The 17,304-nt window shown below is 38.4% G+C and overlaps 1 protein-coding gene across 6 annotated transcripts in view; it reads left to right on the top strand.

Moving 5' to 3' along the window:
• The first annotated feature begins 951 nt into the window (after positions 1 to 951).
• Positions 952 to 17,304, top strand: part of nAChRalpha6 (nicotinic acetylcholine receptor alpha6) — a 174,032-nt gene continuing 157,679 nt past the window's right edge. For 2 of the 6 annotated variants that reach the window (XM_067115062.1, XM_067115063.1), the window contains exons 1-2: positions 969 to 1,285; positions 7,246 to 7,385. In XM_067115062.1, coding sequence (XP_066971163.1) covers positions 7,293 to 7,385 — 93 coding nt within the window. In that variant the 5' untranslated portion in view covers positions 969 to 1,285; positions 7,246 to 7,292. Of the gene's footprint in view, positions 1,286 to 7,245; positions 7,386 to 17,304 lie in introns of all 6 variants that reach the window. The other 4 variants (XM_067115058.1, XM_067115059.1, XM_067115060.1 and 1 more) reach the window with 4 other exon arrangements.

The raw sequence follows: 17,304 nt of genomic DNA on the forward strand, positions 1-17,304 counted from the left end.
TAGGTCATATTATTGGAATGGAAATAGAGTTTAGGCCAAAGGCTAAGCACTGGGACAATGAGGTCATTCACCGCTGAAACGGAAATTGAGAGTAAAAGTTCAAAAGGTGCAGTTGCACTATGAATCGATTGTTAAGAGAGGGTGGATAGCAAGATGGATGAAAGATAATATGAATGGAGGCACAGTAAAAAAGGATGAAAGAGGTTGCAGCCGAAGGGACGCTGCAAAGACCCTTAAAGAATGCCTACAGTGCACCGCGTTAGGTGCACTGGCGGTATTACCCCCTACAGGGGTGTCATATATAGCCTACATTTTCGGTACGTCACAGTAAACGTAGTTTGGGACATGAAACCAACCATAGATGAAATTCATTTTTTGAAAATGTGATTGCGTTGTTAAGTTTAGCACACCTTGTATCAGATCGAACCTGACTATAAAATATTTCAGAGGTCCTTGCAGTTATCGTTATTTCTAGACCCCCAGCATTTGTTTTATACAATCACATTTTTCGATAATGGGACAATTTCTCGGTAAAAATGGTAGATGGCACCTCTGGGACTTTGATAATTGTATAGTAATATTAGGTCTTTAGGTGTTGGTACGGTTTTTTAACTATGTATACTATTCAGGTGAAATTCATATCCTTGTACGCAACAGTATGATATGGCGAGTGCTCCTAATTCATTTCCACCAAAGGAACATGACTGTTTATTTTGTTTCAGTTGTGTATGTGTGTATGTTTGTAAGTGAGAGAGAGAGAGAGAGAGAGAGAGAGAGAGAGAGAGAGAGAGAGAGAGAGAGAGAGAGAGTAGGTTGAGGTACACTTTCTATGGAAAAAATGATTGTGTCACTTATTTCAAAGTCGTCGAAAATATAAAGAAAACGCTGTAGAGTAGTGATATCCCAAACTTTCGCGGTTTCTGTTTGTAACTGAAGGAAAAATAATGGCTTTTCGGTGTCCCTAATTTCCCGCTGAGCAGCGTAATTCGATTGTTGACCCACCCGGCGAAGGTTCTTTGAATTCTCCTCGTTCCCCGGAGTGAGCTGTGATACAGGAAGGCCCCAATTACTGACCAAAGAAAGCGTATTTGTAACTTTATCATTTAACATTGTTGTGATATGTTTGGGAGAGTTCCGTGACTACAGAAGAAGTTTCTGGCTCCTTGCGTTCCGTAACACTGGTGACAACTTGGGTCGAGGGTACAAGGAAGTAGAAGCTGCCAAGGTCTTACCAGTATTCAGTTCTAGTACGGGTGTGCTGGTCAACGTTCCACTTGTTTGGAAGGTAGTGTTTCTTATTCCTCTTCTTTTGAGTCCATACGATCTTCTGTGAATTTGATAAACATATAGTCCGTAGGAAATAAAACTGATACGGTTTGAACCTCGAACAAATTGTAAGTCAGGCCAGAGAGCATTTGAACACTGTGAACCAAGACTATACAACAAAATACGGCCTGAAGTGAGGAGCATGCAAGAAAAAAGCAAATTTAAAAAAAAACTAAAGAATCTCCTATTCTGCAGGAGCTACGATACTGACGAGAAAACACTGAAAGACAATTATTATTTAAAATATATGAAGCAGTATTGAGGAATCACTGGTATCCTTTAATTTTTCTTTTATAAATTTTTAATAAGAGCTCCTTGTCAAATTTTCCGTATCAAAATTTAGGCTAATGACTAAATTAAGTGTAACAGGCCTACGGTAAACTTAAAATTCTTGAAAAATACACGGAGCAAATATTTTTTCCGTCTCTTATCAAGTTTACTGTACTACTTAAACCATTACTGCAGGTAAAAAAAACGTCCTTTTTTCGTCGTGCATAACCAGTACCCATAATAGTAACAGTTGGGCCTTAGTGAGAATCGGGGATTTTACGATGGAGGAGAAACAGAAATGGCCCAAAATACATAATCCACAAAGTAAGCAGTCGCAAAAATCCATTATAAATAACAATATAAAGTCAAACGAATTCACAAGTAAAATTACAATGATGCATCCTACCTTTCGTCACCTAGTAACCTAACCTAGGGTTTTTGGCCCTAATTGACGGGGGAGGCTCTAGGACCCAAAGTGCTAAAAGTCTTAAATTTCAGGGATGCATCCAAATCTTACCTTTCGTAACCTAGCGTAGCCTACTTAACTGCCCTAGACTGTACCAGTCTGGAGGGCGAAGGTGTAGATAGCCATAATTCAGGTTAGGTTAGGATGCAGCCTAGCCTAACCTAACCTTGCCTAGGGTAACCCAGGGTACTTTGTTCACTGCCTAGCCTTTCCCATCCTAACGTGAGTGGATGCATATATTGCACACAGTATATTTCTTACCTTAAGGTTGGTTAGAGCACTGATACAATGATACTTTAATCCAGAGCCAAATAAATGAAGCATATATTTTTCAGCTGCATATCACTTATATATCTCAAACATTTCTGACCAATATTATCTGTGCAAACATCTCATTTGCATTTTTCACCTCCCCTACATCCAGCTATTATGGTCAGTATGGAATCTGGGTTTTTAGGTTATAGAAAACCAAAAGCAGGTTCAATTGGCCATTCAGGATGGTAGGAAATGCATAAATCACAGGATGGGAGATGGACTTAACCTAGGGAAGTGAAATGATGGAGTCATATAAAGGGGTTCATGCTACCCTAACCAAACATAGGGTGCTGGGTTCTACCCAAGTAGACCAACTCTGACTTAGGTCACCAGAGGTTACGGAGAAGCTATACAGTATTTGCATGTATATTTTATGAGGTGTTCATGTCCATTTAGTTAACCAATCCTTTGCTGTGGAATTGAATGTCAAATTCCTCAAAACCCTATGTCATATTCAAAGTTGCTTCTCCAGTAGTTATCATTTTCAAACCTTAATCACATTCTAATGGATTTCTTTTGTCAAATTTGTCAAAATTATATGCTAAAATATCAGACTAACCCTAGCCTGTCTAATATTTAAAATTACTTGCTTCATAAGTAGACTAATCATTTTTGGAGCATCAGCATGCTTGAACTATGTTAAAAGTGTGGGATTGTCTTTCTCGTCATATTAAGTTATAGTTCTGACAAAATAGTATTAGCTTTTTCAAGATTTAGTAGTACACCACATAAAAATCTCTATATTGTAGCTCACACAACTCTTCACAAAATCACGATGTCAAAATTTTCCAGCACTTATACTTTTTCCACCCATGGTGATAACTCTGGCAGGACATGGTAAGTCAAGGGATTGTAAACAAGTGCATCCTGGAAATTAAAAAACTGGTAACACATCTCAAAGGGTGGTGAAGTACATATCAGCTTATCAACAAATTTTAGGAAGCCATCAGCACAGCAAATTTCTACCACAAAGTTAGACTACACTTGACATGGTTTGTCAAGTCCTGTTGCTGCTCTTCAGGGACATCTGCCTGGCCAATGAACATTGGATAGGCTGAGGCTGAAGGTAAATGGAGAGGCAAAGGTTGAAGTTCGCTGTGTTCTGGGTAAGCGGAGGAAATGCGCCCATGCTTCGTCACCCTCATTGTCTTCCTCATCCTCTCTTCCTCCTCCCCAAAGTGTAGGAAGTGAATGAAGGCCTTGAAGGTAGCCCTCTGCAAGAAGGGTAAGAAGTCTTCTCCCATCTGTGAACTCTCAGAGGGGCATGTTGTAGTAGTAGTTACTGTTGTGGGGACTTGGTGATCTTGGGTGGGACAGTTGCTTCATTGCAGCGGAACTTTCAAGATTGATCACCATTGTAAAGGTCTGCCCATGTATGTTCACCAGTGAGTGACTCCAGTTACTCCTGGTCACAGGTGTATTCTTCTTAGCAGGGAGAACTGATAATAATGATTGATCTTTTGCTCGCATTTCTTCAGGAGTACATAGGAAGAGTCCACACTCTCTGTGTTAGTCCTCTTGGGCTTTGAAGGCCAGTCTTAGACTATTTTTGTGATCAGTCACCAGATTGTCGCATGGCACGCCATACTGTGGTGACCAGCATCAGTTTGGCATGCTAGACTAGTTCAGAGCATGCATAGTCTGGTGCTACGCAGATCAGTGTTTTTCAGACCCATGGACATTCTGGTGTGGTACAGGCAGCGTGGGTTCGTGCTCAGCCTAGCTAGTTCTGCCTCTTGTTTTGTGATATGAAGGTGGTGGCGGGGAGAGGGTGTGTATGGTTACCATCTCGTTCCAATCTAGACTCAGTGTTGGGGTCTCAGCCAGGACATTTGTCTCTTTTGCCTAGCTCGCCCTGTCACAGATCCACCCCACCCTGATGGTCCTTGGCCTGTGGAGCTTGTGCTGGCCGAGCTAGAGGGGCAATTTTGTAAGATCATTGAGCATATCCACAAGTGCAATTGTCTCAGGAAGTATACAGGTTAACTGCTTGACTCTTGGTGCCTTTTATTGAACAAATTTGAAGTTCATCCTGGAGTCCACATTCTTGTATCACTTGCCGTGGTCCCCTCTCGCAAGTGTGTCCAGGAAGTTGATTCCCTGATCTCCAGACCAGAAAACTCTCTCGCCTTCTGTCACTCCTCCAAGTTGCTTTCCCCACCCTTGACCTACCAGCACAAATACTCTGTGCTGGATGTGGCTGAGACCTTCCCTCTGCAGGTGGACCAGTCAGTCTGTGGGCTGATGAATAACCATGGTTAAGAATGACTTTGTATCAGTTACCATGGATTCACTCCAGGGTATGCCATGGTTAGACTTAGGGCTAAATAATTTGACTGGCTGTTTTTCTGGCATATTTTTGGGGGAGGGAAAGGCAGGGTTCAGGAAGTGATTGGTAGCATTTGGAAGGACATTGACATTCTTCTTACGCAAGGCCCGTGACCTATGGGCTACTCGTTCCTCGTTGGACGAGTCGGTTCTAGCCACGTAAAATAAGTCTAATGCTTCGGGCCAGCCCTAGGAGAGCTGTTAATCAGCTCAATGGTCTGGTTAAACTAAGATATACTTAACTTTTATGGGCTACTCTTGTTCCGAGGAAGGAAGTGCAAAGAACGCATTCCAGAGAACGTATGTGATTCAGTATTTTTAAATTGGCTGTCGTACTGCTGATGATATTTCTGCATACGTGCTATATACATGAAAGCAGTTTTGTAGTGGAAGTTTACTGCACAGGGGTAAGGCCCCAAGAGACTAAAGAACGAATAAAACAATTATATTTGATGTATTGGCTTTAAATTTTCACTATGTACTTGTTTCTTTCGACCAAGAATTTCATTCAGAAGTTTTATTTGGGACAAATTACCAGTTTTGAATGTGGTATTAGGCACACCATTACTGTTTAGGATTGTTGTTAATCTCTTGCATGTGATTATTGTTTTTGTAATTATCACAGGTGTATTACCAGGCACCACCCTAATGAGGAGAGGAAGTAAGAATGGCCAGTTTATGGGAGCATATTTCCTTGCCGCCTGGATTTACGTGTTGAGCCTAACATATATTACTTTCTTTTTATTTTCCGTTTGAGATTTCAGCTCCCAAAAAGTGCAAAACGAAATAGCAAACTCATCCGGATTCAGAACGTCCATATACTTTTTTCATTCTGCCTGTCCATGTCATTCTCTCTCTCTCTCTCTCTCTCTCTCTCTCTTTCTTTCTCTTTTTTAGTTGTTTAGCCTTTTGTCAATGTTCGTTTTATTTCTCGTTCATGTTCTGTGCGATATCACCAGCTGAAAATATGAGAATTTGCAGTGCCCTGGCTACTGTTTTAAAAACTGGGCTCAACGAGTAGCAAACAAAAGGTTTGTATTTCAGATATAGAGGAATTTTGTTGGCAGCTAGTACTGTAGGTCTGTTGTGAACACTCAGGAATCAAAGTGCTTTGAGAATGATGGTATTCACAAACACAGCGCTTGGTTGGGTACACGTTAGAAAGCTAGATGTAAACGACAAGAAATGTAAATGAATTCAAGTTAGGAGAAGCACAGTCCTGTCGCCGGGAAGCAAATGGGGCTGAGAGAGAGAGAGAGAGAGAGAGAGAGATGGTTCACGAGCTAATGGATCTGGTAATAAGACATGCTGTGGCAGGAGACTACTGCTTTGTTGAAAGTTTACAAGAGTGTTTCCCAACCTGGGGTGCTGTAATCAATTTTAGAGGTTGCTACAAAGCAGTACTTAACTTATTCCGAGTAATGATATAATAAATATTAGTTAGGGGGCGTTGGACTGTCTTAACCTGACTACAGGGGGTACTAAGGTCAGAAAAGGTTGGGGAAAAAATGGTTTACAGTAAACTAAACAGAATGAGCGGGTGATGAAAAGCTTGATGTAAACGTAAGTTTGGTGCAGGGGAGAGTGTAAGAGTTTTCAATAGGGAATAAAAGTTAATTGAACCATTTACAGTTATGGGATGGCCAACGTCGCGTCGTCTGGTTCTCTTTCTTCAGTAAGTCGTATTTTCCATTCATTAGTATAGGAAAATGGTCTCTAAGTGTTCATATTTTTTTTTTCCCTAGTCAACGTAATGTGGCTGTTTACCTCCGACGCCAAAGTGTTTGGAACCTCGAATTGATTTTCTTTCATATCATTTCACATAACAGACGGCATAACTGAGATGTTTCAGATATCAGCTAAAGTTTATTTTTGACGTTATTGTTTTGCAGCAGTTTTCGAGTTACTTCGGAATATGTGACGATCTCGAATACGTTACGATATTTATCATTCATGTAATCTAAGATTCTGACAGCTGTTTAATTAAGTCAGGTTCAGGGAATTTTTGTTCAGTGCTGCAGTCTTGAGGGGTTGAGGTAATATTGGCCGTTTTTTAAAATGGGGAGATTATAGTCACTAATTAGTCAGAAGGTAGCCACTTCTGCCCAGTGGGGGAGGAGTGCCGTCAGTGCCCCTCATGCGGTGCACTGTAGGGATTACTTAGGGTTCTTTGCGACGTGCCTTCGGCCCCTAGCCGCAACCCCTTTCGTTCCTTTTACTGCACATGTACCTCCTTTCATATTCTCTTTCTTCCATCTTACTTTCCACCCTCTCCTGACAATTGATAATGCAACTGCGAGGTTTTCCTCCTGTTACACCTTTCAAACCTTTTACTGTCAATTCCGTTCCAGCGCTGAATGACTTCATAGGCCACAGTCCTTGGCCTTTGGCCTAAAATCTATATCCAATTCAGTTCAATTCTATATGTACTTGATAGTTTTCATGTAGGATTTGAAATCCCAATCACTGTATACATTTGTATTTAGGTTTTCTTAAGCATTAGGTGATCACTCATGCCATGTTTCTTTGCTCTCCCGCAGGGTGCATCCCTGGACACCACGAACGGAGATTACTGAACGACCTCCTCATGAGTTACAACAAGCTGGAACGACCCACCGCGAACGAGTCTGATGTCATCATCGTCAAGCTGGGTCTCACTCTGCAGCAGATAATCAACGTGGTGAGTTTCATTTATTTATTTAATTATTTATAATGTTTTAATTGGTGTTCATACTAAAAAAAAGAAAGGGCTTAAGTATACAGGATGCTGTACTGGCCTAAAATGTAAAACTGCACTATCTGCAGAAATTTGGAAATTGAGATGTGCCACCTATTGGGCTCGTGAAACACTAATGCATAGTTAGTTAGTTATAAATGATTTGTTTAACCAGACCTCTGAACTCTTTTAGGGTTCTTCTCGGGCTGGGAAAAACACTAATGCATAAGTTACTGCAGTTTCAGAATGATTCGTGTATTCATTTATTTATTTATAATGTTTTAATTGGTGTTCATACTAAAAAAATAAAAGAACTTCAGTATACAGGATGCTGCACTGCCCTAAAATGTAAAACTGCAGTATCTGCAGAAATTTGGAAATTGAGATATGCCACCTACTGGGCTCGTGCAAGACTAATACACAAGTTACTGCAGTTTCAGAATGATTCTTCATTGCTTTATTTAAGGGGTTCCATTAGCAGTATCTGCAAAATCATCAGTAAGGCAAGGGAAAATTGCAGTATCTATCATTTTCTCAGTTTTGTATTTTTGCAGATACTGCAGTCTTCCATTTTAGGGCAGTGTAGACTTGGCCCCTTTTCTTGTTGGGTGGCCTGTAATAAAGTCAGAGGAAAAAAGTCACAATTTATGTGTCAATTAAAGCAATTATTAACGTAATAAAGCAGAAAATATTTTGGATCTTTCCTAGATAGTGACCCCCAAGGGTTTTCGTGGGTCGTTATCTATAACTAATATTTCTTGGGGTCATTATCTTTATGATATTTACAGTCTTTTGTTTATGGTTTTACGGTCATCCCCAGCGGGCTTGTACTAAATACTCCGCAAATGTGGGGGGTTACTCTCTAGGAAAGATTAATGTGACTTTTTTCCCGTGACTTTTTTCCCGTGACTTTTTTCCCGTGGCTTTTTTTTCTTGTTGACTGTAGCAGAGAGTTGCGAAGCAGCTACTCTAGTTTCATTGGTGATAAGCGGAACTCGCTCAGATGTCCATGTTGACTTAGGTCCTAGGCCCGGCTTGATTTAACCAGTTTTATTTTTGTTTTTGGGAAAACGATGTCACTGATTTATAAAACCTTCAAAAAATACGAAGTATTATTGAAAAGCTCCGTATGTTGAACCAAAGAAAGATTCTGTGCTTAGGCAAATTTTACTAATACGCTGTAATAAGCACAATGCCCTCTGGACTCCTCGATTACTTCAAATTTTGAATACTCTTGTCATAACGAAGCCATCGATCCAAATGAAGGTATTCCAACGCCCGAATGAGATTCGAACGCCAACCCAACTATCAGAACAAGATAGCGGTATCCGTGGCCAAGTGGATATCGTTACCTCGTTCTGATATTCCGGACGCGGGTTCGAACCTCTCCCGGGCGTCAGAATATCTTCATTTGGTTTTTCATATGGATCTCGGGTTTCAATGTGACAAACGTATCCAAAAATATTAAGAAATCGAGAAGGCAGGAGGTTCATTATGGTTATTACAATTACAAGCGTATCTGGTAAGAAAGTGGCCAGTCGATTCTAAATAATTATTAACACGCATTTTGTTGAGTGATAATATGTTGACGTTTGAATAACAGTAAACACAAAACATATATGCTGTTTATTATATAAAAATTAGCCCAAATTTGTCAGACTGCTGAAATTAATTGAAGCAATAATGGTACAATTTATGTTTTGGGAATACTTAGGACATTTGTCATTCTTTAGACACAAAGTTCGGTTTTTTTCCCTTGTTAACCTTGCAGTTGTTCGGTTTTAACTTAAGAAAACACAAATAAGTTAAAATACTTAATTCACTCTGTGGTTAATTCACTCTGTGGGTAATGTTCATAGTTAAGGCTGCAATTGATTTTCAGCAGCATTTACCCCGTAGGGGGGTAGTGCCACCAGTGCACCTCACGCTGTGTACTGTAGGCATTACTTCAGGTTCTTTGCGGCGTCCCTTCGGCCCCTAGCTGCAACTCCTTTCATTCCTTTTGCTGTACCTCCTTTCATATTCTCTTTCTTCCATCTGACTTTCCACCCTCAACAATTGTTTCATAGTGCAACTGCGAGGTTTTTCTCTTGTTACACCTTTCAAACCTTTTACTGTCAATTTCCGTTACAGCGCTGAATGATTTCATAGGTCCCAGCGCTTGGCCCTTGGCCTAAATTCTGTATTCTGTTCTGTCACTTAGGCTATATATATATATATATATATATATATATATATATATATATATATATATATATATATATATATATATATATATATATATATATATATATATAAATGCAGTTCAAATTGCAGTCAGCTCAGTGGTCTGGTTAAACTATTTTAATAATAATAATAATAATAATAATAATAATAATAATAATAATAATAATCCAAAATGCAACGAAAAGATTGTTCAGATACTTGATTACAGGCCAGGTTGCATTATGCAGACAACAGGATGGAGGCCTGTAATTGAGACAGGTCTGGGTAGGTGCCTGCGACTGCCTGCCAGGTTGCTTGCACAGTGTAGACAGCAGGCAGCGCTGTATAATTTCTTCTACAGGATCGAGGTACTTGTCGCTACATGTCCCAGTCCATAATTGAGGCTGGTGCGAGCAGTCATTTGTAATTCCGATTATAATTGATACTACAGAGCGTAGTTCGTGATTGAGGCTACAGGAAGATATTCGTAATTGATGATTGAAAGGTTAGCTGTACATTTTACAAGGAAAAATGGATAGCAATTGAATACTGCTCGTTTTTTTTTCGTAATCGATGATTGAAAAGAGGTCAGTTATAGATTTTACAATGAAAAGTGAATAACAAATGAGTACTGCAGGTTTTTTTGTTTTTTGTACCTCAGACCGTAGGGTTGGCAGTGTGAGACTTATAGCTAAGACTGGCTTTGTAAACAGCAAAGAAAAGGCTGGTTTTGTAATTAAGACTGGATTTCGTAATTTAGCTGGATGCAGGTAGGAATTTGTAATTCAGACTACAGTGGGGACTTTGTAACAATTTCATACATGTGGGCATCATGTATGACATTGTTATACATGATGCCCAAATGTATGACATCGTTATGAGGTCATGCATATGGACCTCATGATTCAGGTATGACATCAGTTACAATGAAGCTTTTAGACTGACGGTGTAATGTTGCATGATTCAGAATCATCTGGGCCGTAATAACGTAATACGTTTTATTTAGATAATTTCTCAGATCTTAGTGTTTTACTGATTTTAACCTGAGAATAGACGACATTTAATGGGTACTATTTTCAACAAACTGATATTTACGTCTTTTTTTTTTTTTATCTTCAGAATTGTGGGCATTATGATAATTCATCCCTCAAATTATCAAGGAATTGTAAATTAATCTTAATATTGTTTTTAGGGCCGAGTGTTTGTTTGTTTGCTTATTTGAAACGCGTGGGTGTATGAGAGAAAACCCTGCCAAAATATGGGTGAATGGAACGTAACTTTTGGGCAGGAGGTTCCTTGTGTGTTTATTTTGGGGAAGTTGACCTATACAACCATTGTAAGGTTTTGCTGTCTTCCCAACGCTCTTTATAGGCGATATAGATAGATACAATACACAATTTAGGCCGAAGCCCAAGCGCTGGGACCTATGAGGTCATTCAGCGCTGAGAGGAAAATTGAGAATAGGAGGTTTACGAGGTGGAACAGGGGGGAAACCTCGCAGTTGCACTATGAAACACTGTTAGAAGCGGGTAGAAAATAAGATGGAAGAGGGAATATGACTGGAGGTACAGTAAAAGGAATGAAAACAGTTGCAGCTAGGGGCCGAAGGAGGCTGCAGAGAACCTTAAGTAATGCCTACAGTACACCGCGTGAGGTGTACTGACTACACTACCCCATTGCTTGTAGGGCAGCTCTCCAACCTGGTCACTGAGATGAAGTATGATTCAATCGCGGATCTTTTTTGTGTCATCTAAATTATACCTCGTGGTGAGGTTAGTGCCGTCACTACACTTCACGCGGTGCACTGTAGGCATTACTTAAGGTTCTTTGCAGTGTCCCTTCGGCCCCTAGCTGCAACCTTTTTCATTTTCTTTACTGTACCTCCAGTCATATTCTCTCTTCCCTCTTACTTTCCACCCGCTTCTAATAATGTTTCATAGTGCAACTGCGAGGTGTTCCTCCTGCTCCACCTTTTAAAAGTCCTACTCTCAATTTTCCTTTCAGCGGTGAGTGACCTCATAGGTCCGAGCGTTTGTGCTTCGGCCTAAATTGGATATTCTATCTAAATTATAACGCAGTTTGTGGAGTACCCGATATTATTTCATTCAGATCTCTGAACTTCGTTTGTGTAGTGAACTTGACAGTTGAGTACTGAGATACCCAAAATTGGCAAAAGATTCGAAACATTCGAATTTCGAATTTTTTGGTACATATTTCCCCCACAAAGAGAGATTCCTGTCATCCCAAGTTTAATGGATATATTATTTACTGTACCGAATTTCGTTCGTTGGTTGCTCCCGCGAGATCTGAGTGAAGACTTCACCACGAACTTGTTACCGTGTCCCTAAAGTCTTCGTATTTGTTGTGGGTCAGGAATTTATCGGTTGTCTCCTACGAATCCAAACCATTACATCAGAATTTATGGCCCCAAACTGTATTGATAAAGTAGCACACGAAATATATGTTATGACCGCGAGGATTTAAGTCACTGGACTCGAGATTTATAAGGGTGGTGGAAATGGGGCTCTCTGTTTGAAAAGGAATTAAAATGACGCCCGCTAAGGGCTCTGCTATACATGGGTTTGGACCCTTGCATTTTTACCTCCAAGAAATACCTCCCTCTGTAGGACTGCGTCTACTCAACTTATCCGGGTTCTTATAAGCCTCCAGGGCTTAGTGTACGAAAAAAGGAAGATTTATGGTTATTGCTGCGCCCTAAGACGTAAAAATGGAACCGTGGTCGCATTATGGCAAAGCCGGGTGGGCATGAATAGTCACCTCTGGGTATTTACGACTTCTCTGAGCTACATCGTTCTGAGAACTGTTTCGCGAAATCTGGGGCGACTTGGTATTGTGGCTTTTAAATCGTGTTTACAGTTATTGTATACTTTCATTTTCGCCGTCTTGTATTACATTTACAGAATCTCTCTCTCTCTCTCTCTCTCTCTCTCTCTCTCTCTCTCTCTCTCTCTCTCTCTCTCTCTCTCTCTCTCTCTTTAATCAGTTTAACAATCCCAGCTAGGGCGGGCAATTTAACATTTCTCCCTAGAAAGCTGTTTATATATATATATATATATATATATATATATATATATATATATATATATATATATATATATATATTATATATATATATATTTATAGATATATATATATATATATATATTATATATATATATTATATATATATATTTATATATATATATATATATTTATATATTTATATAAATATATATATATATATATATTTATATATTTATATAAATATATATATATTATATATATATATATATATATATTATATATATATATATATTTATATATATATAATATATATATATATATATATATATATATATATATATATATATATAATATATATATATATGTAACAATTATTAAGAATGAATAAAGGTATTAGTTTTGTAGGTTTTCTCGCATTTAGAATTAAGTAATGTATACATGAATGTATCGAGTAACCAACCAGGTGAAATTTGATTAGGTACTCAAAAATGAATGCTAATTAAAATTCCCTATGGCCGTAGTATCCTCATATCTGTAATGTTATTCTATTCGACCATTACGCTTGCTTGTCGGGATCTCTTTGCGTCCAGCTCGCTTGGGCCAATAAGCAAACATATCCTGCTCGCGACCCCGTAGCCTAAAAGGACAAAAGTCTCAAAACAATTATTCTCCGTCCCCTCTTCCCGCCTCCCGTCCCCACGGCCTTATGCCCCCTCCCCCCACCTCTTATTTTTGAAGGTCGGAGCACCGGGTGGGAATCTCATGTGAAATTTTCCAACCGTTCTACGGTTCTGGCAGTTTTCCGGTTTTCGCCTGGGTGAAATTGGATTAGCCGCAACCGTAGTTTGCAACTTTTGTCACAGATTATTATTTTTAGACCGGCGTCTTGCAGTAGGGACTCTTTTTGCCCCTCGTGGGCGAAGACTGATGCCCCACCACATACCCTCCCCTCCCCTCCACACCCACTAAACCTTATATGATCCGTCTTTTCACTGTGGTTTTCGAAACCGATTTTAAAAATGGAAACGCGTTAGAAAACAGCCTCACTTCTGCCCGTTTAATAGGGAGTGGGAGGGGGAAGGGTGATTAAGTATTTATGATGGGGAGCGACCCGATAAAGTCGCGGGTATTCTAGTAAACTGATCCCAAAAACACCAAAGACAATTTTGAAAATGGGATGAGAGTTAGACGCCATATTGTCGATAATCACATTGTATCGCCACGCCACGCAATGCATTCTTGAAGTTTCTTGTTGATATTGGTTTAGAAATACGTTCGTATACTAAGAGTATGAAATATATTTTCAAATATATTTCTAAATATGTTTACTGAGGTTATGACTAGTGACCTAACAATCAGTGTCTCCATAAACTGACAAGATTCTATAAGTGTAATATATTGTAATAAACCTTACCTTGCATGCATATGTCTCTTGTCCCGTAGGGGGGGTAGAGCCGTCAGTGCACCTCATGCGGTGCACTGTAGGCATTACTTGAGGTTCTTTGCAGCGTGCCTTCTTTAGCCTCCTAGCTGCAATCCCTTTCGTTCCTTTTACTGAACCTCCTTTCATATTCTCTTCCATCTTACTTTCCACCCTCTCCTAACAGTTGATTCAGAGTGCAACTGCGAGGTTTTCCACCTGTTACACCTTTCAAAGCTTTTACTATCAATTTCCGCTTCAGCGCTGAATGACCTCGTTGGTCCCAGTGCTTGGCCCTTGGCCTAAATTCTATATCATATTCTCTGCATTTTATAAATTGTGTATTATGTAATTGTCGTCATCTGGTGAGCCCTTCCATGTTTAGACTTCATAATAAACCATTTCGTAGTAAATAAATGACTCTTGGAGTAATTATGTCCTTTAATTGCAGGACATATATACGAGACTAATTTGCTCATTAGCATATTCATGCAATGATTTGAATATGATTTTTAGGATCAGAATGTTTTCGTGGGCACTGCATTTTTGATGTTATTTCGTTTTATACAGAATTTTTTTTGATGCCGACAAGTGAACTTTAGCGTCAGAAAGCGAAATGTAATTGTTCACGTATTTCCCATTATCTTCTGTTGCTTCGTTTTAATGGACACCAGATTTTTTGGAAGCTTGAATTTCAAGTCATTGGCCCCCTGTGGGGTTGGTCCATATGAATAGGGTTCATCGTCTGAATAATAATAATAATAATAATAATAATAATAATAAGAAGAAGAAGAAGAAGAAGAAGAATGAAATGAAATAAAATATAATACAAACAAAAATAAAAAACAAAAAATATAATTATAATCATCATCATCATTATCATCATCATTATCATCATCATCAATGATAATAATAATAATATTAATATTATTATTAAGAAGAAGAAGAAGAAGAAGGAAATGAAATAAAATATAATACAAACAAAAATAAAAAACAAAAAATATAACTATAATCATCATCATCATCATCATCATCATCATCATCATCATCATCATCATCATCATCTGCGGGAACCCCAAAGACAAGATGAGAAATTGTCACATCAAAGCTCCATTGACGAGAAAAATACATAACGAGATATTGGAGACAAGAGTTAGCGCTTTTGTTGTCATAGGTAACTTTTCGTGTATAATTCTCTTCAGTTTGTGAATGTGTAGAAATGCTAAATATGTGTTCAGTGAAGACAGTGAATTGGTTTACATCATGAATCCGCTAAGAGGTTTATCGCCGTCAGTTCATCTCACGTGGTGCACTGTAAGCATTTACAACGTCCCTTCGGTCCCTAGCTGCAACCTATTTCATTCGTTTGGCTGTACCTCGTTCATATTCGCTTTCATCCATCTTACTTTCCTCAATCCTCTCCTAACATTTGAGTCATAGTGCAACTGCTTTGAGGTTTTCCTCCTGGTACACCATTCAAAACTTCTTGCTGTCAATTTGCATTTGAACGCTGAATGACCTCACAGGTCCTAGCGCTTGGCCGTTGGTCTTAATTGTTCTCGATCATCCTTTGGCCTTCTCCAATATTCTTTCGGACAGATCTGTGCGCGCACTTTTTTTTTTTTTTTTTTTTTTTTTTTTTTTTTTTTCCAGACTGCGATCAATCATTTAGGCGATCTCGCTCGCTTTCTCCCGTGTAAATTATTTACGTATGAACACGTCAGCAAATGGAGATGTTGCATATGCTAACGCTCTCTCTCTCTCTCTCTCTCTCTCTCTCTCTCTCTCTCTCTCTATATATATATATATATATATATATATATATATATATATATATATATATGCATACACACTCACTACCAACACAAAGTTAAGTATATCTTAGTGTAACCAGACCACCGAGCTGACTAACAGCTCTCCTAGGGCTGGTCCGAAGGATTAGATTTATTTTTACGTGGCTAAGAACTAATTGGTTACCTAGCAACGGGACCTACAGCTTATTGTGGAATCCGAACCACATTATAGCGAGAAACGAATTTATATCACCAGAAACAAATTCCTCTTGTTCTTCACTGGCCGGTCGGAGATTCGAACTCGCGACCAACAGAGTGGTAGCTGAGAACGGGAAGCTGCTCACCCAGCGAGGAACCACTATATATATATATATATATATATATATATATATATATATATATATATATATATATATATATATATATATATATATATATATATATATATATATATATATATATATATATATATATATATATATATATATATATATATATATATATATATATATATATATATATATATATATATATATATATATATATATATATATATATATATATATATATATATATATATATATATATATATATATATATATATATATATATATATATATATATATATATATATATATATATATATATATATATATATTATATTATATATATATATATATATATATATATACATATATATATATATATATATATATATATATATATATATATATATATATATATATATATATATATATATATATATATATATATATATATATATATATAATTTTTTTTTATTATGACGGCGGACATATTTTACCCAGTCAAATATTTTCATGAACACTTCAATGCACGAGAGTTTTTACTATACCAAGAGAGGGTTTTCAGATATCCCCTCCAGCCTTCTTTGACCCGCACGAGGAGCGACGGGGACCTGCAGAGGCCAAAATCGCAAATTCGAGTCGCTCTTGTGGGGGGGTGGGGGGAAGAGATGACTGGCGCCTCTTAGCAGCGCCATTCCGGTGGTGTTGCGGAGGATATTCCCGCGTCATTTTAATCCCCGAAAATATGTTCGCGCTGGTCGTCTTCATATCGGGTGCCATATTTCAAACGTTTCATCTTTCTTCCTTAAAACTCCGTCCACCACCCCACCCCAAAAAAAAAAAAAGGATGAGAGGCATTGAATTCTTTTTTGCTGTGGTGGTGAGGGGACTTTCGTGCCGAGAGTGTACGTATACTTGCCATATTCTACCCCTTCTGTTGTTTAATTGAATTGAGATGAATATAGAATTTAGGCCAAAAGCCAAGCACTGGGACCTATGAGGTTAATCAGCGCTGAAACGGAAATTGACTGTAAAAGGTCTGAAAGGTGTAACAGGAGGAAAACCTCGCAGTTGGACTATGAATCAATTGTTAGGAGAGGGTGGAAAGTAAGATG

This window comes from Macrobrachium rosenbergii, chromosome 13 (genome assembly GCF_040412425.1).
Source record: "Macrobrachium rosenbergii isolate ZJJX-2024 chromosome 13, ASM4041242v1, whole genome shotgun sequence".
Classification (NCBI taxonomy): Eukaryota; Metazoa; Arthropoda; class Malacostraca; order Decapoda; family Palaemonidae; genus Macrobrachium; species Macrobrachium rosenbergii.